Here is a 21014-nt window from a genome sequence, read left to right as displayed (position 1 = left end):
TTTGGGGCAGCCTTGCAATGCAGTGCTTGGGTTTGGGGTGTGGAGGAGGTAGAGTTAAGTGAAGATGTGGCATTGTTGGCAGACCGGTGCTCTGCGGGCGCTTTGGGCAGGTTGGGACAAGGCCACCATCGTGCAGGGGACGCTGCTTTGTCACGCTGAGCTCTCTGTACGTTCCCACAGCTGGTGGCCAGAGCTGGAGGCAGGGGGTTTTCCATGGGGGGGTGGAGGGGGAAGCTTGGATGAGGCCGTGCTGCTCAGCTGCCACCTCCAGCAGATGTGGGTGGCATTTTGACTGAGCCTCCATTGTGTTTTCTTTCAGCTGTATTAATTTGCTGTGGTTTCAATTTTCTGTAAGCTGATGCTTACAGTAAGGGTGTCTAATTGAAGAACTGCCAGGGGATATGTGCTGTTGTGGCACTGACAGCAGGCCTAAAGGACACCCACTTGGTGAGTCTCACTTTTTGGCCTTTCCCAATTGTACCATTGGGACCATGATCAGTTGGGAAGGATTCTGGGAGAAAAGAGCTGGAAGCTGAGGGCGAGTATAACAAGCATGCACTCAGATGAGATCCTTTGTTGGATACCAGGTGGAGGGCTGTTGCTTCCTAGGGTGGGGAAGAGGGCACACAACCTTCCCCCACACCATGTCACTGTCCTTCGTGCACCTTCATGCTGGCACTGCTGCCATACAAGTACATCCATGCTGCAGGACAAGGGGCTCTGTGGTGGTACAGACGCATGCCATCAATAGCTACAGGGGGTGGATCTCAGGTGCACATCTCTAGGGTAAGTCAGGAGATTCACAGCTTCTGCATTTCTTCTGCAACCAAATGTTCTGATAAAATCACTGCTTCTGACCCCTTGAACACTCAGAGACTGCTGTGACACTTCAGCTGTGGGTAGGGAGTTGCCTGCAGACTGCTGACTATTAATGCAGCCATTAATATTCATCTGAGGTGATTTTGTTCGTGATGTATTGCAGAGCAGGCCCGTGGAAATGTAGAGGATACATCAGGTGAAAGCCCTTGGTATGGTTCAGTCCTGCAGCCCCGTGGGATCCTGGAGCTTGCAGTCTGCAGCTCAGGGAAGATGGAGGTGGCACACAGGGAGCTTGCTCCCTTCAGGGAGCTGAACTGGGTGCTCTTCAGTGGCTGCACAATGTGTCTGGCTTTTGCTCAACGCCTTTTGGAGGAGGATGAGGGGGAAGGTGGGTGCAGGGTAGCAGGGGTACCTGGGGGAGCTGCTACACTGTGCTGATGCAGGCTCTTCTCCTTAGCCCTAGGAAATTCTCTAGCAGCAACTATCTCCTGAGGGTGCCACCCAGAGTGAAGCTTTCACTGGGTTTTGTTTCCCAAATATCTAAAGACTTGTCTGGAAAAAAAAGCATCCCACTGAAAAGCTTGCATCATTCCTGTTTGTGCATTGGAGTGAGGGTATGCAGCTGGAAGCAGACCTGTGACAGAAAACACACTTTGCAGAGGGCACAGAAGCAGCACAGGGGTATCTGCATGGGTTCCAAAACATCGTGGCTATGGGATTAGGGAGATGTGTGTGACTTATGCACCAGCATAAGCTGCAGTCCCTGCCCTGGTCTGGCTGAGAGCAGAGAGATGCTTCTAGAGGTTTTGGAGAGGCTTCTGGGTGTCAGGCAGCCTTATTAATGCCCTAATGTCAGGGCATTAACCTAAGTGCATGCCCACGGGCTGCTGGTGGGGATGCCCATGCTTTGGGTTGCAGAGCTGATGCCTGTGTTCTGCCTTCAGAGGGGTTTTCCAGAGGAGCATCTCCCACCAAGTCTATTTCCTTTGTTATTACTTACCCATATTGAAGTATCAGTAATTCTGGGGGCACGCTGAGCTGGGAAGGAAAGGAAGACAAAGCTAAGTTTGCACTCATGACAAATCAGTACCGTGTGCCTTCAGAGCATGAGGTTATTTTTTACCACTGGGGTCTGAGCATGTCTCATCTTTGGCAAGGAACTAAATGACATCGTTATTGGATGTATATCTGCAGGCAGGCAGCTTGGATATTCTGGCTATTGAACTGAAGGGGCAGAGTCATTGAAATGAGTAATTCCAAGCACCAATAGAGCAGGAATCGACAAATAGCAGCATGTTCCTTGGCCAGTCATGGGAGACCTGGTGGCTGTGGTCTTCTGTTCTTCAGTGGCAAACCCTGACGTGGGAGTTTGATGTGTATGTGTGTAGGATGACTCCGAGCAACCTAAACATGACTGTTGGGCAACAGTTTGCTGTTATGCAAATCACATGGACATTTCACAATGCGAGAAGGGTGATTCAAGTGTCCCAGTGCCTCAGCTGTGGCTCTGCTCAGCCCAGAGCCTCACTTCAGCAATGCTGCAGTGCAGGCAAGGTGGTGATGCTCGATGTGACCTCTTGTTCTGAGCCTGGGGGACACATCCTGAGCCTCTTTTTGTCACTACTGTTATAGCAGATGTGATAGGAGTGCCTGGCAGTCATTCAGTGGCACAGCTGGTGGAGGTCAGGGTCCCTCTGCCCATCAGCCACTCCTGGTCCTTTCATCTAGGAGCTGTGTAAGGGCATGGGAGATGTGGCTGTTACACTGACATCAGACACAGGTCTGCTATCAGTTTGGGGCCATGCTCTGACCCAGTTTTAAGCTTGGAGAACCTCATGCTTACAGTCCAGGGGTGTGAGGAACCTGGAGCAGCTGCAGCTCACTGCACCAATGCACTTGGGCTCTGCTGCTTGGAGCTAATGTGTGATCTGCTCTGTGATGTGCTCAGATGTAGCTCAGTGCTGACTGATCCCCAGTCAAGCCTGGATTGATATGACTGTTGTCTTAATAGTCCCTGATCGGATAGTAGATGAAATGCAGAGAGCTCATGGCACAGCCTAAAACAGCCAATCCCCACCACAGCTTGCTGTAGCATTGATTTTTAGCAATGTACTGGCTTCCCAAATTAATAGAAAATAATGGTTCTTGGCCTTGTTAGATACTTGGGAGGGATTCTCTTCTGTAAGAGCAGAATGCTGCATTAATGGGAAAGAAATAAAGAGAATAGGAGTGTGGATACAGACAATCCAAGGGGTTTAAGGTGAGTAGAAACTGCCTGCTGAGTGTGTCCCCTGCTGGGTGTGGACGTGTGGTGTTGGAGAAAACCCAGTGCTTGATGGCTGTGCTGAGGTCCTGCTGTCCTGGGAAGGAGGACATCTGTCTGAGCAGGGAGGTTTGCTGCTCAGCTACAGGGTCTGCAGTTCTCCTACTCTTTGTACGCTGGAAGAATGGGAGGGTATGTGGATCCTGATGAGCACTGATATCTCTGACTTATCTATGTACTCTAAATGCCTGAGATCGTTTAGGACTGGGGAAAGAAAGCCTCTTATCTGACTGCCAGCAGTGCTGAAAGGGCCCTCTATGTTACTTTGTAGTTTATAATTTCACGAGTCTTTCGGTCCAGATTTACCAGCAGGCAGAATGGCTGTCGGGAGCATGGAAACAATAACAGCACAGACACAGCTTGCTCTTGCTCGTATGTGAGCACGAACTTTCATCAAGATGTCTGTGCAAGGTGCTAAAGCAGAAGTTTATGCAGAGTGTATCTATGTGGAAGTGTATCTTGTATTAGTAAACACCAGTTTGTGCTCTTCTCCACGGATGTGCACAAATGCCTTTCATGGCATAGTATCAATATGGCTAAGGGTGAATATTCCTGCTTATCTAGATGAGAAAAGATATGGAAACACATAAAAGAGGGAGATTACATGTTCTTGTAAAGCCTTCAAAGACGAATGCATGCACTGGTATACAAACACACAGGGGGGAAGGGATGTACCCAAACACATCAATGGCGAGTTATACCCACGGAGAGCCCAGAAGTCCCCCTTCTTTTTGGATGGCTGTTTAATGCTTTTGCAGTGATAACGAATGCCCTGTTTGGGTGTTATGTCTTGTGATTTGCTGTGGTTTTATAAATCCTTAAGCAATTTGAAATCTGCAGTGAACAAAGGTATTGTGAAGGATTGGAAGAGAAACAAAGTGTGTGCTGCACCTCAGTCAGAGGATGCACTGGAGTCTCCAGAGAGAGTAGGAGGGGCCCAGGGCTCTCCATCCCCATTGTTAGGGACCCCAGTTCCTCCCACTCAAGGGAGGTACCCATATCCAGTACCTCACCCCCCTTGCAGCCATGGGAAGGTGACCTTGGGCAGGTTGATCTTTTTCAAAAGAGGAAACTTTTGGATGGAAGGAAGCCTCAAAAGCCAGCTGTGAGGCAGGCGGTGTTGTCAGAAGCTGGGGTGGAGGTGGGTAGGGATGTGGCTGGGAGCAGACAGAGGGTGTTGGAGGTGGAACTGGAAGGGGAAGTGGATCCTGATGAGGGATGTGACTGAGCAATGGAGAAGTGGGGCAAAAGGAACTAGGTGAGATGTGTAATGAGTGGCTGCAGCAAGAGGTGCTGAATGGAGAAGGATAAAAGAATATGAGATCCAGTCTGAATGGGGGAGCTGGAAGTCTGAAGGACTGGGTGAATACAGAAAGGTGAGAAGGAAAAGAGAAGGTCATAAGCATACAGAAGAATGAGGAACACATCTCTCTGGGAGGCTGAACATGTGTGAGAGGTGAAAAGGAGACCACAGACAATCTACAGAGAGTACAGGCTTTTCCTTGCCATCAGCGGTGAACACCATGCTTTGCCAGTGGAGAGGGTGACTTCTAGCTTCTTTTCTAGGATGAGATCATTCATTGGATTCCCACCAAGAAATCAGCACTCACTTCCACAAACAGTTCAACCCTGCTGAGGGCATCTGTGCTGATTATCACTGTAGATGAGTCCCCAAGAATGCCAAGGGGCTGATCCTTCAGAGAGCTGAAATCTGGCTACTTGTAGGTGGATAGGAAAGTAAATAAATGAAAGGATGTGGGTCTTGGTCAACAAATACCTGTCTGTGCTAGAAGGGCTCTTCTCTTCACCAGGGTCAGGAGCAATGGGAGGCACTGAGAACAAGCAAAACTCTGAGTGTAGAAGTCAATGGGAAGAGGTGGCCTAAAGGTGCCTGAGAAGTGGGGGAATTGGAGGCTCTGGTTTAATTCTGGGGGAAGGCAAGTGCCACTCCTGAGACGGGGTAGCTGTGCTGGGTGGCTGCTGGCCATGGCCCATCCCTGGTGATTCAGATCTGGAGATATGGGGGAGGCTGTTCTAGCTCCCGGAAACTCCAGCAGAAAGAAGCAGAGAAATGCCCTGCAGCACTTCCTTGGAAGATGTGTGGGCTCAGAGTAGACATGCAGGGAAGTGGGCATAGGAGTCAGGTGTCCAACCCTGCAGAGCTTGAGGCTGGAGCCTTATGTGATCTGGGGTAGCTGCCCTCTCCAGCCCTGGGTGATCAGCTTATATCAGGCTGGAAGGAATCAGAACAAAGCAAGGATGCATGGTGCTGGGCACCAGCTGTGGTGGCAGCTGGGCCAACCTGCACACTTGTAGCTTGGGTTAAGAAGCCTGGCTGCTGCCCTCCATAGGGCTGGTGGGGGGGATTCACAGCTGCCTGGAAACTTTAGTATGGTGTAACAGCAACTGGGGACCAAAGAGGGGGATATGCAAGGACAGGTTGAGCCCAGGGAGGGTGCAGAACAATTTAGGAGGAGAGGAAGCTTGGCAGATACACCAGGAACCCATGTTTGTTTGTGCAAAAGTGTGCTCTGCTGTGTGGTTTCTGTTGTCTGCACAAAAGGTAAAGATTTTTCATCTTCCTGGAAGGAAAGAAGAGACTTTTTGAAAAGCAGTGGCAGAAGGGAAGCCAAGGTGTGTGTGTGTGGGGGGGGGGGGGGAAGGGGAGTTCATTTGATCTTTTCACTGCTCAGATCCTTTGGCACCCTTGTGGAAGAGGAACCCTTTGCAGAATGGGTCTTGACCCTGGCCATTTACCAACCCGCTCCTCCCTAGGTTAGCTCAGCAGCCTCTGAGATGTGACCAACTGGGAAGCCAGGCTTCTCCCAGCCCTGGCAGCCCAAGGCTGGCCATTCCCCAGCAACTCAACCATTCCTCCTCTCAGAGAGGAACGTGCCCCGACACCTTTGCCTTGAACTGAATTGCGTTCAGGAGCCTGGGTTTGCCCACACATGTTAAAGGTACGGCTGGAGGCAAAAAGAAAGGAAGGCTCCAGCACAGAGGAAAAAGGGAGCCATTAGCAGAGCCCAGAGCTCAGCACTTGCATCCAGTGATGATGAGGGAGGGAACCTGGCTATCCCAGCAGTGGGAACAGCAGAATAGTCCCTTCCCATCTAACATTTGGCTTTTCAAGCCAGGATTCATCATCCTTGGGTGAATGACCAATCCCAAAGATGCTGGCTCTATCAGCTAGGGACTCCATGCCATGGCTCTGCAGCTGCTTGGACTGGAGGTGATGAGGTCTGGGGAGAAGGGAGAAGGAGGGCTAGGCACTGTGCTGTGGGCTGAGCACAGTGGCTCTGGGGATGCAGAGCTGCTTGGCACCTGGGTTTGCATGTGTGGAATATGCACAGGGCACATTTACCTTGCCAGCTTTTAGGCAAAGAGACAGCTGAGGAGAGGTGCATGGGCTTCTTCTGCAAATCTCTTTCATTCTTTGCTCAACTGAGGGGGAATATCTTGGTGCTCCTTTCTGCTTGCCCACAGTGTGCCTGGATCTCCAGGGAAATGAGTTTCCACAGCTAAGGATGAAGTTTGCCAGCATTGGAGGGCATTTGTACACACAGGCCCTGTATTATGGTAAATGTGTGAGGGATGTGGGCATCTGCCTCTGAGGAGTGAACCAGAGCCCTCCAGATTTGCCCTCTGATTATGGCAGCATGTTTCTTCCTGCCACAGGTTGCTCATCAGATGCCAGCTGCCGGCCTGAGGAGTGAGATGCAAAGAAGGCATGCAAGTAACATGCTCCAGCATCCAGTGTGTGCTCCAAATAGCTGTACAGGAAAAGGAAATATTCCAGTGGAACAGGGTCACCTGCATGTGGGTAGTGCTCAGGATAGGGAACAGCTCTTTGAAGGGCATGAAAATCTGCACTGAGGCTTCACCTTGCAGCTGGATTCCCAGGTGCTGAGGGTCTGCCTGATGTGATACTGTAAGGAATTCACTGGGGGCACCGTGACCAAGAGGAAATGAGGAATACCACAGGATGCACCCTGTTCAAGCCCAGGCAGCCAGTCCATGACTGTGGTGTAATTAGTGTAGGACGATGGCAGGACCAAGACCTGCCTTAACCAGTCTCTGCACCCAGCAGCAGTTGCTTCAGGAAGAGAGACCATGGCAAATGTAGTGAGGTTACCACAGCCTCCATCAGTGCTCAGCTCAGGTGCTTGCAGGGCAATATAACTCGTGCGAGGACATGAGCACTGAGGAAGGCTTGGCACAGTGCATGGGGAATTTCAGCCCCAAACCCAATAGCAACAAAGCTCCAGAACCCAGGCAGAAAAGGCAATCAGTGAGGTGTTCAGGCAAGAAGTAACAAGAGATCTGTATAGCTGCTCTAGTCCAAGTGAAGGAGTGATCAAAAGGAATATGAAATTAAGAAAAATGTAGGGAATGCACGTAAAGATGCGACCCGGGGCAAGCCATTTCCTAAGGAACCCTGAAACAGAGTTTCTGTGATTGCTGGATGTGCAACACTAAGGCTGAAAGTGGAAAATAGCCATGACATATGTGGTAGGCTATGAAATAAAGTAGTGTAACCTCTCTGAGAGAGTGTGATGCAGTGGCACAGGCTGCTCAGGGTGGGGCGGCTGTGCCTGGAGGTGTTCAAGGAATGTGGAATGTGGCACTGAGGGACGTGCTCAGTGGGCAGTGTTGGTGGCAGGTGGATGATTGGACTTGATCTTTTCTAGTCTTGATTATTCTATGATTCTCTGTGGTCAGTGCAGAGACACCACAGTCCCTTACACAAATAATTGCCCACTGTGCCATTGCCTTGCACCTGAGAGCTGGGAGGCAGCATTAGCCTAGCTCCTGTCAGTCCACACTCGTGTCCTCCCTCTGCCTGCTCTGAACTTGGAGGAACATAACGTCTTGGAGCTTTGATGCCCCACTGAATCAAGTGAAAACCAATCGGTAGGTCCAGAAATTAGAGGGAGAGTGTTCAGGTGCTCCCCCTCTAGGTCTGAAGGTTTTCCTCATGCGTTCTCTCTGCTGGAGGCATGGCTGTCACTCCCATCCCATCCTCTCTGGTGAATGCAGGCAGGAAGATGCTCAGTGAACTGCTCTCTGGCACTGCCCTGAGGACCATAACCAACCCACAAATTGAACGAGCTCTGCCTGTGAGTGCTCTGCAGCACTTGGGCCAGATTGCGCTTGTGTCATGCTGGCTTTGGATCCAGAGGTTGACGTTATTTTTCTGTTTTCCTTTTTTCTGCGTTTGCAAACCATGTCCTCAGTCAGTACTAACCACAGGGAGAATTTCCACGTGGAAAGTACAGTCGTGCTCCTTTACTGCTGAGCGAGCACTGAAGGGCTCCACTTCAGCTGTAACAGGGAGATGGCTGTTCTCATCCTCCATCTGGCTCTGAAAGCTTAAAAAGGCCAATTTATTCCTCAAGTCCTGATGTAACCCCGTGTATGGCGTTTGCCCCAAGGCAGTGAAATTCCAGCAACCTGATACTTCAAGCCGTGAGCTTTTAAGGGTTAAGAGCAGCCCAGCTGCAACCTCCTGTGGTGGCTTTGATGCTGCCTTGCAGCCAGGACAGCTGTGCTGAGTCGGATCCTTTGGGCTCTGCCAAACTGCTGGGACATGAGCATCACCCCCTCAGATGGGACACTGCTCTGACGATGGATCCCTGCTCCTCCCTGAGTGCTGATAACTGGTTCTGCTGGTGGAGCTGCTGACATACCCAGCTCGCTGTGATTTTGGAAGGAGGGATGGGATGCCTTCCCTTGCACGGGAGCTGCATCTCGGTGGAGCAGGAGCTCCTGGCTGAGCGGGCAGCTGTCCCCACCTGCATGCTGACCCTACAGCACCTGCCTGAGTGCCTAGTGCTCGGGGTTGAGATGCACAGGGACGTCATGGCTGAACTCTCTGCCACTTGGATATTTTTAGCCCCTGCAATTGGCCGTGTTTATTTTCTACTGTTGTGCCTCTCCACTTTTCTCAGCAGCTGGAGCGTCAATTTCCAGGAGGATCTGTTTCGGTTTCCCGTGGTTACATACACAGCCAGCAGGGGTGTAGCTTATCCCAGGCACGACTATTTGGCAATTACTTGGCGCCTCCCGAAGTCCTCTGTTAACGTTGCACTCCGCGAAGCTCCCTGATGGTGCAGCCCTTCGGCTCCGTGCAGCTGCATGCCACGGCCCGTACGCAGCTCTCAGCCGTGGTACGAAGTGTGGGACTGAGCACATCTGCCCTCCCGAAGTGCCATCTTCACATTGATGCCTTTGTGGATATTGTTGGGTTGAGGGGACTGAGTATTCACCGTAAGTATTCCAAATCATGCAATCATGAAGGTTGGTGGGACCACTAAGATCATCAGGTCCAATCATCTGACACTGCTCCGGACCACGTCCTGCAGTGCCACCTCAAACACCCCTGGGACAGTGACCCAGCACCTCCCCGTGCAGCCTGTGCCAATGCATCACCACTCTTTCTGAGAAGAAATGTTTCCAAACCACCAACCTGAAGCTCCCTACGTGAAGCTTAAGGCCGTTCCCTCTTGTCCTATTGCTGTCTTGATGAAGACCTTGAATATTCAGCCTTTGGGATCACAGGGCTCAAACCTGAGGGGTGTGGAAGTGTTGTCTCTGTAGGCTCCGTGTGTCATCCCTCCCCCAGCTCCCAACTCAGGGTGGGAAGAAACAGAGGAACACCGCAAGCTCGTTCAGTGTCAGTGTTTCAAATCAGTATTTTTTTTTATTATGGAGACTCATTGGGTTGCTCACACTGTGGCAGAAATGTAATAATATAGGGCACAGGGGACATTCAGAGGTTGAAAATAAAGAGCTCTCAGCCTGTGAGACTTCACCACCCCTTTGCTCCCATCAGAATGCTTTCAATAAATCAAAATCCAAATACCTCCTCCTTTCCCTCCCTCCCATCTCTTAACCCAGAAATGCACACCAGGAGGGAATAGTGCACGGTGCGTGTGGCACACACAGCTCCTCTGCGAGGACAGGGCTGGAATTTAAATATGAGCAAAACAGAGGTGGGAAGTGCTCAAGGACACTGTGATGTGGGGGTGCAGAGTGCCTTACTTCAGCTGCAGCAGAGTTACAGGAGCAATGACAGCTGTGAGCATCCATGTCCTCAGCACAGAAAACACAACTGCAGTACAACTGGTGAGTGATGGTAAAGCACATAGCACTTTCAAACCTTTATTTTTTGAGGGGGTTTTACAGGATGTATTCATTTCATTTGTTGTCGTTTCTGTGCTCTTTCCTGCTTGATTCTTGGATTAGCCCTTTGTTTTGGTGCCCAGTGATTAATTTCAAGCCCTGGGAATGATACTTATAGAGGGGAGGGGGTAAAAATAAAAGGCTCCAAAAAGCAAAACAACATCCCGCCTTTCTACACCTTCCTTACCTCTCCCCATCCCCTATACCATGAGCTGGGTGGCCACAGTGTCACCCGCAGCTGCTCTGCTCAGAAAGCCCCATTTCCCACATCCTCTGGCTCTGCCTTCCCTGCACGCGGGCGGTCTGTGCCGTCACTCAGGAGTTAACAGGAGTCTGTCCGAGAGCGGATCCGGACATGAGCGGATATTTAGGACAGGAACAGGGTTCGGTCAATTGTGAAGACACGTTGGAGAGAGAGAGGGCTGGTAAGAGCAGGTGGAAACAGCCGGTGGGTAATCTAGTGGTAACAGGTTAGGCTATGAAGGACTGTTATTTCTCTTAGCACCGATACTACATACGTTTAGACCTATATTAGCACCTTGTTCCCAGGGAAAACAAAACAGAACAAAAGCGGTTCAAAAACCGAAGGAAGTGGGAAGGTTAAAACAAGACAAAGTTGGCAGCAAAGGAGGAAGCTGGGGCTTTAGATCACCAGATCCTTGTCTATGTCCTCTGTGGAAGGAAAAGAGAGAATCCAAGTTAGAAGGCAATGCTGCCCTGCAGCCCTATGCCTCAGGAGTCACTCCTGCACCCCCTCCCCACTTCTCCCCTGTGTTCCACCCCCAGGGACCATTGCTTTGTCCCACTGGGGGCTTTTGGAAGGGGTCCACAGTTGGGTACTTACGCTCCTTAATGCCGAAGCAGCTGGCCCACTCCTCCAGGGCGATGTACTTATCATTGTCCAAGTCACAGGCCTCAAAGAAGCGGGTAGTGCAGTGCTCCATGGGGATGAGTGGGGCACGGAGCGGGGCCAGCTCGGTGTGGGACAGGTACCTGCCAAGGTTCCCAAGCTGTCAGCATCTTGCTGCTGGCTGTGGGAGCCACAGTGGGACCCCAGCCCTCCCTCTGCTTCAGGCCACACTCCCAGCACCCTCCCAGTATCCACCACCGAGCACAGTGGTCACAGGTGTGTGTCTGGTTTTGCAGCCGGCTGTGCTTGTCGTTAAAGAACCTGTGATGGAGGTGCTCACTGGCTGCCCTTTCCACAGGGCTGTGTGTGCAATCACCCCATCCATACACACATCCAGCTCAGAGCTAAGCCAGCTCTTTCAGATGTTGGTGTTTTAGGGAACTGTCACCTGGCAGTAAATCTGAGAATGCAGTAACTCTGCCCAAGGGAGGTGGGAGCAGCTGAGGCCCCTCTTTCTGCAGCAGAGCTGTTGGCAGAAGGTGAAGGTGCCTCTTCCCCAGCTTCACCCCAGCCCTTCCAGGTGTACACATCATACTCATGTCACACCTCCAGCTTGCCCCGACTCCTGCTGCCACCAAACCACCTCAGGCAGGGAGAGGTGCTGGTGCCCATCCTGCTCTGCTGACACTCACCCATCGATGGGGTGCTGGTCCAGCTGCCCAAACTGCCAGTGCACGGGGAAGATGTACATGTTGTAGTTCTTCTCAAAGTCGCGGGCCAGCAGCTCCACGGTGTGGTCACCGGCCTCCAGGCGCTTCTCGTTCTCGTGGATCTTCTTCACCTGTCATAGGAGAGATGGAGGGCCTTTGTCAGCAGGGAGTGGGGCACGAGAGGGTTCTCAAGTGGGGCTGCACGTGGGGTGCCAACTTTTGGAGAGAGAGCTCTCTGGGAGCGTGGAGGGAGCTGCAGGGCTTGGTTCAGTGTTTGGGAACAATGCTGTGGTTTTGGTGCACAGGTGCATGTGGATGTGGAGTCCCCCACTGAGCTAGGCTCCATTAGTGGGGTGAACTCCTGGGTTCCCTCCCCAAGCCCTCACCTTGAGCTTCTGCTTCTCTGTCAGCAGGTTGTTGTCCTCATCACGCTCGTACAGGGTGATCAGTACATTCTTCAGCCAGTCCCTCATGCGCAGGGGGAACTCTGTCAGCTCAGTGTCCAGGCAGGCAGGGATGACTGGAAGCCATACACAGTGGTCAGCATCCTCCCTCCCTATCCCTGAGCCCACTTGGACATCTACTCTCCCTTAACCACTGCTCTAAGGGGGTATGCTCAGCTTACCCATCCCCTTGCCTAAGGCAATGTCTCTGCTTACATTTGCAAGGCCCAATGTAGTCCAGGTGCAGCTTGTGTCCCTTCTTGGTTCCCTCCAAGGTACACTTGGTGGCAAAGAAGTGGCAGGAGGAGTCATAGGTCTTGTTGTCGGTGCCACAGACCTGCACAAGATGGGGAGATGCTGCATGAGAGCCTCCAAGAGAGGCACGTGACTCCTTCCCTGGGATGGACAATGAGACCTGCCACCTCTGGAGCCAGCTGTGCCCACCATCCTCCTCCACCCATCACACAGCTCCTGCCCTCACCTTCTCGAAGACTCCGGAGGTGGCCGGGCAGCTGGAGGGGTCCTGGCACACACACATGGGTGAGTTGTTGTCGTCTACCTCACACACCTTGCCATGCTTGCAGTGATGGTTCTGGCAGGGATCTGAGACAAGTCAGGGAGTGAAGTCAGAACCTGCCCTGTGCTCCCCCATGGGGAAAGAGAGCCTCTCCCTCGGGCTTTTCCTGGGCTTCTTTGGAGTGGTTGTGTGTCTCCTGCCCCAGAAGGGCAAAAGCTGTGGGGCATGGGAATAGTGACTCACTCTCTGCGACGATCTCCTCTACATCCTCTGTAGGTTCCTCAAACTCTCCCACCTCCACCTGGACAGGGTTGGCCCCCACAGGCTCCTGCAAAAGAAGGCAGTGTGTCCATGGGATGTGCACAGCCCCCACTGCCCTGTGCTTTGGAAGAGCTGATGCAAGAACTTCTTCCAGGCAAAAACATTGATGCCTGGAGGAAGAAAGCCGAGAAACATCACTCGTTTCTACCAAGGGGAATTTCCACAGTACAAGGGAGAGGACCCCAAGGAAAGGTTTCTGAGCCCTTTGCTCTTTCCAGGGCAGTGTGGGAAGAGCAATCACCATCCATGAGGGATGGGTGATGAGGAGCAGCACGGTCACCTACCTCTGTGGTGAGATCTTCAATCACCTCCGTCTCATCAGGCAGAGCCTCTTGCTGCAGAGAAAAAGGACCATGAGCTGGGGACCCTGGGGACAATGATCCCAAGGGGGTGACACCGCAGGGCAGGGTCACCCTTGGATTTCCACCTCCCCTGCTCTGTGTTTCCCATAAGGGTGTCCCAATTTTATTCATTGTAAAAGAAAATCCCCATTGGATGCACTGGGAGTCAGACACATCCCTGTTAGGCGCAGCAGAGGGAGAGTTTCCACTACTCACCGGTGCTGCCAGGGCTTTGCCTGCCAGGCAGACAAGGAAGAAAATCCAGGCTCTCATCTTTCAGCAAACCCTGAATAAAGGAGAGGAAGAAGAGGGATGAGCAAGGAGGACACTGCAGCTCCCTGTGCCTCTCAGCTCTGGGCTGAGTCACAGCTGGCACTCAGATACACAGAGAAGGGTGCTTGCTCCATTTCCTGCCTTGTCTGGTCAGTGCTGCAGCCCCACACACTGGCTTTTCTAGCTGAAACCTTAAGCCAAATACTGTTTCCAAGATAAATTCTTTTTGTTTTGCAAAGTTAGAAGGTGAGGGTTTAGATTTCCACCAGTTTCCAGGATGCATTAGAAGAATTGCACCAAGATGGCTGTTCCCCTTTCCCTCACAGGAATTACTTCAGACTAAAAATAAAATAAAATAAAATAAAATAAAATAAAATAAAATAAAATAAAATAAAATAAAATAAAATAAAATAAAATAAAATAAAATAAAATAAAATAAAAAAATAAAATAAATAAAGTGCTAAAAGCCTCTGATGAGAGCCTGAGAACAGGCAGTGACACTTTCCATGATTTTGATTGTCATTCAGAGTAAAGGGGAGGAAGAGGGAACAGAGGGACAGAGCGGCAGGCTGCTAGAGGACTAAATCCCTTAGAAAAGCACTTCCTATTTGGACTCAGACATCTATAGAGGTGGCAAGGATCAGGTATCTATCTCTAGCACCCCAAACACTAGCTTCGATGTGATCCAGGAGGAGAGCTGCAGCTGTGAGCTCATCCCATGTGCACCCCGGTTCCTGCTTGGCAGGATAAAGCCCCTCAGCTGGGTGCTTGATAAGCCAGCAGCATCCCATGCCCCACAGCAGAATGCCCACTCCCTTCTACACACTGGGGTGATGCTCCCACCACCACTGAGGTCAGTCCTCCTGCCACAGCCCTCACTGACACCTTTTGCTCAGCCCCCTCAACTCCACCTGCGTGGATGGGACTGGGAACTGTCCCCTGCCTTTATTTGCTGGGGAGGCTGCTGAGAGCTCTGCCAGGACCTGGCTGAGGTGGCTGGCTCTGCCCTCCTGGTGAGGTGGCCTTGGAGAGGGTGAGAGGGGATGTGGAAAAGTACTGAATGTGGCTGTTTCCTCCCTTGCTGCATCCACTGGCTTGTGAAGGCTGCTCCTGGGCTTCTCCCAAGGGGCTTGTTTGCCTTGGAAGGTGCTCTGAGGTTCAGTGATGCTCCGAGGACAGAGCCCAGCCTGGAGGAGAGGCCATGGCATGTGCACATGGAAGAAGAACCCATCCCCAGACCAAGACTCTCTCAGATCATTTCCACAAGCTCCTAAAACACTGAGTTTCAAAGTCTGGGTATGCAGTGAGCTGGGGTCAGGGAATTACTTTCTTGCTAGGAGCCAGCAGACAGCTGGAGCTGCCGGTGTTGTGTTTGGAGGAAGAAGGAGCATGAAGGAGTCTGAGCAAACAACTTGCCAAGCCGTCCCATGCCAGAGATAGGAAAACAAGTTTATTTGAAAAACAACATCTTCCTGGACTCAGAGGCTGCACACAGAGGACATTGCAGCGTTTGTGAGACCCTGACTGTTTTGCAAAGGCATGGCCTTTCCTGAGTGCCTGGTGGCCAAAACTCCTGAAATAACAGCTTAGGAGCCTTTGACATCACTCAGGCACAAAAGCATGGCTCACTGTGCAAATCAATGAGCAAGTGTCCCTCCCTGTGGGCCTGCCATGGTCCTGCTGTCCAAGAGGATGCTACCAGCCAACAGGTTCCAACAGGAGGCAGTGCTTTCTAAGAAGCCAGAGCCTCCTAGGCACGGGGAATATGCCAGGCAGAAAGTGCTCCAAGCCAATGATGGCACACGAGGACTGATGCAAGAGTGGGGTTAGCACAGCAGCCAGGCTGCTCCCTGGTAGATGGAACCACGATGAGCTCGGAGCTGTGTGCAGGGGCTATGGAGCAATATTCTTTCTGCTCTGATTGAGTTTTATGGGGAAAGCAAGGGGGACAGTACACAGTCTGCATGGCCCAGACAACACTTGACCCCACTTGCATCCTAAGTGGGGCCTTCAGCTCCAGGTTGCTGTGTAAACATGGTCTTGTGGCTCCCATAAATGCCTCTCGATGGGTTTGCTCAGTCCTATTTGTCTCCTCCCAACCCACCTCTGTGCCTCTGTGGGTGGAGGAGGACAGAGGATGGAGGAACGTGGTCCATGTGGCACTGGCGGTGGCCAGGGTTGCATAAGCCCCACAGGATGCCACGTTAGCGTGGGGAGGAGCCTCTGCCTGGCCACTTTGACAGCTCCTCCCCGAGGCACAGGCCAGGCAAGGACCTCAGGCCCATTGCCACCTCCCAGCACTGTGAGCAGGGGTGGGTGATGGCGGGGCGAGAACCCTCCCACATCTTGTTTGGTGACAAAGTGTGACCACTGCAGAGGGTTCCCTTACACACATGCTCACAGGGCCAAGAGAAATTCCCTTCAGCCCCTGCACACGCTTGCACGCACCCTGCCCACCACATCACCCCACGCAGCCACCCACGGCTGCACTGACCCATAAGCCTTACAGACGGTTATTAAGGTGCTGCAACTGCACTTAGAAACGCAGCAGACCTTTGCAGAGCTCACTGCTAACGGGGTGAGGGCCCTCATGCCCACGCAGCCGTGCCAGCCTGAAGCTGTCACAGCTCACCTTGGTTGCAAATGGCATCCAGAGTGGGAAAGAGTTAAAGCAGCACCAAGAGAAGAGCGTGGATGAGCCCTTTGCAGACTGTGCTTGGGAAGAGGAGCTAATGCAGCTTTTGGCTGTCCTGCCTGAGCTTCTTTTGCTGGAGAGTGCTGTGCCAGGTGCGAGCGGGTCCCTCCGGCTCCCGGGGAGCACGGAAAGCCGATCTCTCACTCTTGCGCAGCTCCATAAAGCAGAGAGAGAAAAAACCCTCTGCTAAATACGCTGCAAACACGCGAACCATCTTCAAAGCATTCCCTGGGCTCTCCCTGCCACGGCCGCTGCCGCGATAACAGCCCCGACATCCATCCGAGCAGCGGACCCAGGAGGGGTTTCCATGGGAGCCGACATTCCTCCGGGGCTGAGTCATGGAAGAGCAGAGAGCTGAGGAAGGAGGGGCTTTGCAGAAAGTTTGAAAAGTTTATTTCTGCTCTTCCCCCTCCCATCGCTGCCCGCATCCCCGCTCCTGCCGATGTGGCAGACAATAGCCGGGCTGCAGCAGCTGCGCACTACGCAGACAGCCTTTAATCGCCACGTAAAACCCATCCGGCCCACCCTGCCGGGCTGCCGACGATTACTGCTGCCCGTGGAGGGGTCGGTGGAGCGATTGAGGCTGTTCCGAGCTGGGGGTGCCCGGTGGCCCCGCTTTCCCTGCAGCTCAAAGCTCCGCGCCTCCCTGGGGTGGGGGCTGAGCCCCCCGTCCCGCACAGTGTCCTCTGTCGGGGACACAAAGCGGACTTCGGGCTGCGGGGCACGTCACCGCACGCAGAGCCCGGCTGCTGCCTTTAAAGGAAGCGAGCTCTCGGCTCTTCTGCCTGGACGGGAGTTGGGGCTGGCCGACCCCAAACCATCAAAGCCTTTTATTTATTATTATTAGGAAAAAAAAACAATCAAATAAAAAGCTTTGTCCCTCCTTCCCCGCCTCTCCCTCCGACAGCTGAGCAGCTGGAGCTAAGCAAAGCGGGGCGGTCAGCAGGACCTGACACGCTCTCAAAGCCTGCTCGGAACAAAATCTGAGTGTCTCGTTTTGTTGTTACTGCAGGAGAAACGAGAGCGGCCGCGCTGAGATAAAGCCGAGAGCTTTTGTTCGTCCCTCGCATCTCCCGGTGAGTAACATCGCTGCCTCAGCCCGGACCGCTGCTGCAGGTCGGTTATCCTCATGGACATATTCTGTATGCCTGGACCTCGGTCCTGCGCATCTCAGTAAGGAAACAACCCGCAGCCCAGAGGGGAAAAAGGGATAAGGTCCAGCAATTAAGGACGGCCTGAGCTGAGCAGCCAGGTGACGCCAAAGCTGGGGGGGTCTGGCGGTGAAACTGAGCGACAGTTTAAGAGCTGAGATGCTGCAAAGAGAAGCGAGAGAAGGGGCAGGAGGGGTCCCCGAAGGCATCGCACGGCGGTGGTCGGGGCTGAGTGCCGCGGGGTGGGGGGGGGAAGGAGCGGAGCTCCGGCCGTACCTCGTAGTCCCGAGCAGGGCTGAGGGAACTCCAGGCGCTGGGAAGGACTGCAGGAGTCTGCAGTTTTTAGAAGGAGGCAGCAGGAAGGCGAAGTGTGGGCTGGGTTTCCTCTCCTCCTCCTCCTCCTCCTCGCTATCTTTCCAAATCGGTCTCTTCCTCTCCCTCTCCCCGCGGTGGGCTGTCCCAGCCGCCTCTCGCTGCTCCCAGCCCCAAGTGCGGGCAGAGAGGCACAGCCCCGAGCACAGCGCAGGCCAGAGAAGTCAAACAGATGGAGGGGTTGGAGGGGACCCTGAGCCCCCCCACGCGCGGCTGCTGGCACGCTGTGATGAGTTTATCAGTTCTCTGGGAGGAAAGCCATGTCACTGCTCTGTTTGTGCAGCTCCTAGCACCACGGTTTGCATTAAAACATGTCATACTGTTGTTTTGCAGTAGTTTGGTCTCTGAGCTGCTGCGTTCTATCTTCAGGAGGATGCAGAAGAAAAGAGAAGTGACCTCGCTCCTCTGATCCCTGCTGCCAAAAGGAAAGGCCTTGTGGGAATGGGGAGGAAAAAGTGATCCCCATTTTCCAGAGTGCAGAGAGTTATGGCATATCTGAGACATGCTCGGGAGAAGAGCAAAACCCCTGTCCTAGAAATCTGCGTGCCAGTTCAGTCTGATGTCACTTGGTATTCTGACCTTACAGACCATAACTCAGCCCAAGCAGCTGCCCAGCCAAAGGCAGCCAAACAGCCAAACCTTTTGGAGCTGTCTTTGCCCTTCTGTTCTTTCTGCTGAGGGTGTCATCCCCAGCACCGCACTCCTTGCATTTCACAGCAGACAGCATGGCCGTGGTGCTGCACTGCACAGCAAAAGCAGCAGCCAAGAAGGGAAGCTGCTGGAGTTAGGGTATCCCTGAACTGTGTCTCTGCTCCCAGTGCTGGGTCCTGGCTCTGCAGTGTGCCTGCTACTCTGTGATTTAATCATTCACTGTCAGCACAGCCCTCGCAGCACTGCTGCTGCATGTGAAAGGAGCAGATGTCAGCACAAACATCTGTACGGCCAAAGAGAAGCAAAAAGTAAACAGAACAAAAAGGAAAAGGAGAGGGGGAATAAGAGATAGTGGAGGGGGCTGTGTCACCACTGCCACTTCCCAGTGAGATGGGGAATATCTGCAGTTGGGACACCGGGAAGATGGTAGAGAAGAACACAGGGATCCTGCTTCATGTGTCTGCATGCAGCCCAAAGTCTTCCCTGGCTGCTGCAAGGATGCTGCTGCCACCTACATGGACATCCCAAAAGGGACCACCTCTGTGCTCATGGGGGACGCTTGGTGATGCTGTCTAACACCACATGGGTTCTCCCAATAGGGGCAAGCACATTTGGAGCACCTCCTGCTCCTCAGCTCAGTGCCACTCCTAGGTTCTACAACCCCAGAGGTCACATATCCTTAGGATCCAAGTTTCGTTTGGCTGATCCATGCCCGAGGAGTTGAATGCTTTCTGTGCTGGATTAGTCACGGCTCGCATTGAAGTCATGCAGCTGTTGGTAGTTCTGCAAGGGAAGAGAAAAAGAAAAAGAGACATCTGGAAAGAATTTTAGGGAGGGGAAAAAAAAAAAAAGAGAAAAGAAACCACGTCTTTGTAACTGACAACGTGGCAATTGCTCAGCGCGCTTTGCTCAGTGCAAAGCCCTCTTCTAATAGCTAAGACAAATGGCAGTGCCAGGAAGATAATTATAACAGGGATCAGAGATTTCTGTACATACGTGGCGGCTTAAACCCTGGGTTTGGGAGAAAGCAATGAGAAGCCTGGTGCAGCAGTGCAGCCACTTCTGGAGATGCTATGTGCTGCCATGAGGGGTCCTGATGTCCTCCTGGCTATGGGGAGGAATGGGACCCCCACTCTGTGCACATGATGTGAGCTCCTATGTGGGGCACGCTGCCCAGCCTGAGGGGATGGTGGGGACTGGGAGGCAGAGCTGGAGCAGCTGGCTGGCACTGCAACCTCAGGCTTTAAGGAACTGTTGAGGAATGTCAGAGAACTTGCAAAAAGAACAAGCCCTCTCTGCATTCACGAGGCTTAACAGGGATGTCAGAGAGGAGATGGAGATGTCAGACTGCCAGAAGTGTGAACCTCACACATCTTGAGGGTCACTGCATGTGCCTGAAACTCAGGTGCCAGGCAGAAGTTGGCCCAGGGTTCTCATCATCTTTGCAGTGCTCGTGGTGCTTTGCCCAGCTCACGGTCCTGCTCAGTGTTTCCTGCACACCATGGCACCCTGACACTCACTCCACTGGAAATGCAAACAGGAGCAGACCCCGTGTCTTGAGCCATGTCACTGCAGGTTTTCAGCTGGAGGCCTGTGGGAGGGGAGGAGAAGCCCAGCTGTGCGTGGCTCTGCAGTGACTCACAGCCCGGCAGCAGCTCTGTGTTCCCTCTGTGTGCGTGGGCTCCCCCATGGGAAGGAGCCTTCCACCCCTTGCTCAATGTACCCCTGCGATGAGCTCAGGATCTCCAGTACCTGAAGGGCCTCGTTGCCTTTCCTAAAAGGACTTTCTTGCTGCAGGGGACTGTTCCTGTGTTCATCTCTTCACGAACACGGGAGTTCTGTGTGCCTGAGTTGCGGGCTGAAGGTTCAGCTCAGCTTCTTGGCTCCGTACCTGTGTTGTGCAGAATGTGCCATAAAGCTTCTGAAGAAACAATGCAGCGAATGCTGGAGGCTGCAATCAGTCCCACCTTGCTTCAAATGTTTACCTAAGGTGCACTCCTGGGTCCTCCTGGGGATGGCAGATGTGGCTTGGCATCTCCTCAAGCTATGAATAGAGCTACTTGAGGGAATACACAGGAATCCACCTTCCGGCCCCTGGGACACAGAGGGAGAGAAGCTGCTGGGCTGCAGGGCAGCTCCTTGGCTTGAAAACACAGCACAGAGCCCCTAAAAGCTGCCCTTGAAGGGTTCAGGAAGGTCTGTGGGATCATTTGCCTCAGTGTTGGCACCTCCTGATGGGGCTCTGCAAGACACACAGGGGGTTCTGGGGTACCCCATGCACATGTACACACTCTGGGAAGGTGCAGCTTTATATCCGTTGCTCTGACACTTTCTGCTGGAGTCGAGCAAGCCCTGGCTTGAGA

General features: G+C 52.8%; 1 protein-coding gene across 1 annotated transcript; it reads right to left on the bottom strand.

The window, feature by feature from the left end:
• Positions 1-10275: 10275 nt before the first annotated feature.
• On the bottom strand, positions 10276-18038 carry SPARC (secreted protein acidic and cysteine rich). Its single transcript, XM_065734740.1, has 10 exons — positions 17905-18038; positions 13726-13795; positions 13453-13503; positions 13091-13175; positions 12812-12933; positions 12547-12667; positions 12274-12407; positions 11870-12018; positions 11172-11320; positions 10276-10999 (listed from the first exon to the last, which is right to left on the bottom strand). Exons 2-10 carry the CDS (start codon positions 13780-13782, stop codon positions 10971-10973), a joined length of 897 nt encoding a protein of 298 aa, XP_065590812.1. The 5' UTR covers positions 13783-13795; positions 17905-18038; the 3' UTR covers positions 10276-10970.
• Positions 18039-21014: the final 2976 nt, after the last annotated feature.

Source organism: Cyrtonyx montezumae, unplaced genomic scaffold, assembly GCF_038088225.1.
Source record: "Cyrtonyx montezumae isolate F1298 unplaced genomic scaffold, pur_monq_1.0 scaffold_18, whole genome shotgun sequence".
Lineage (NCBI taxonomy): Eukaryota > Metazoa > Chordata > Aves > Galliformes > Odontophoridae > Cyrtonyx > Cyrtonyx montezumae.
This window is presented reverse-complemented; position numbering and strand designations above follow the sequence as displayed.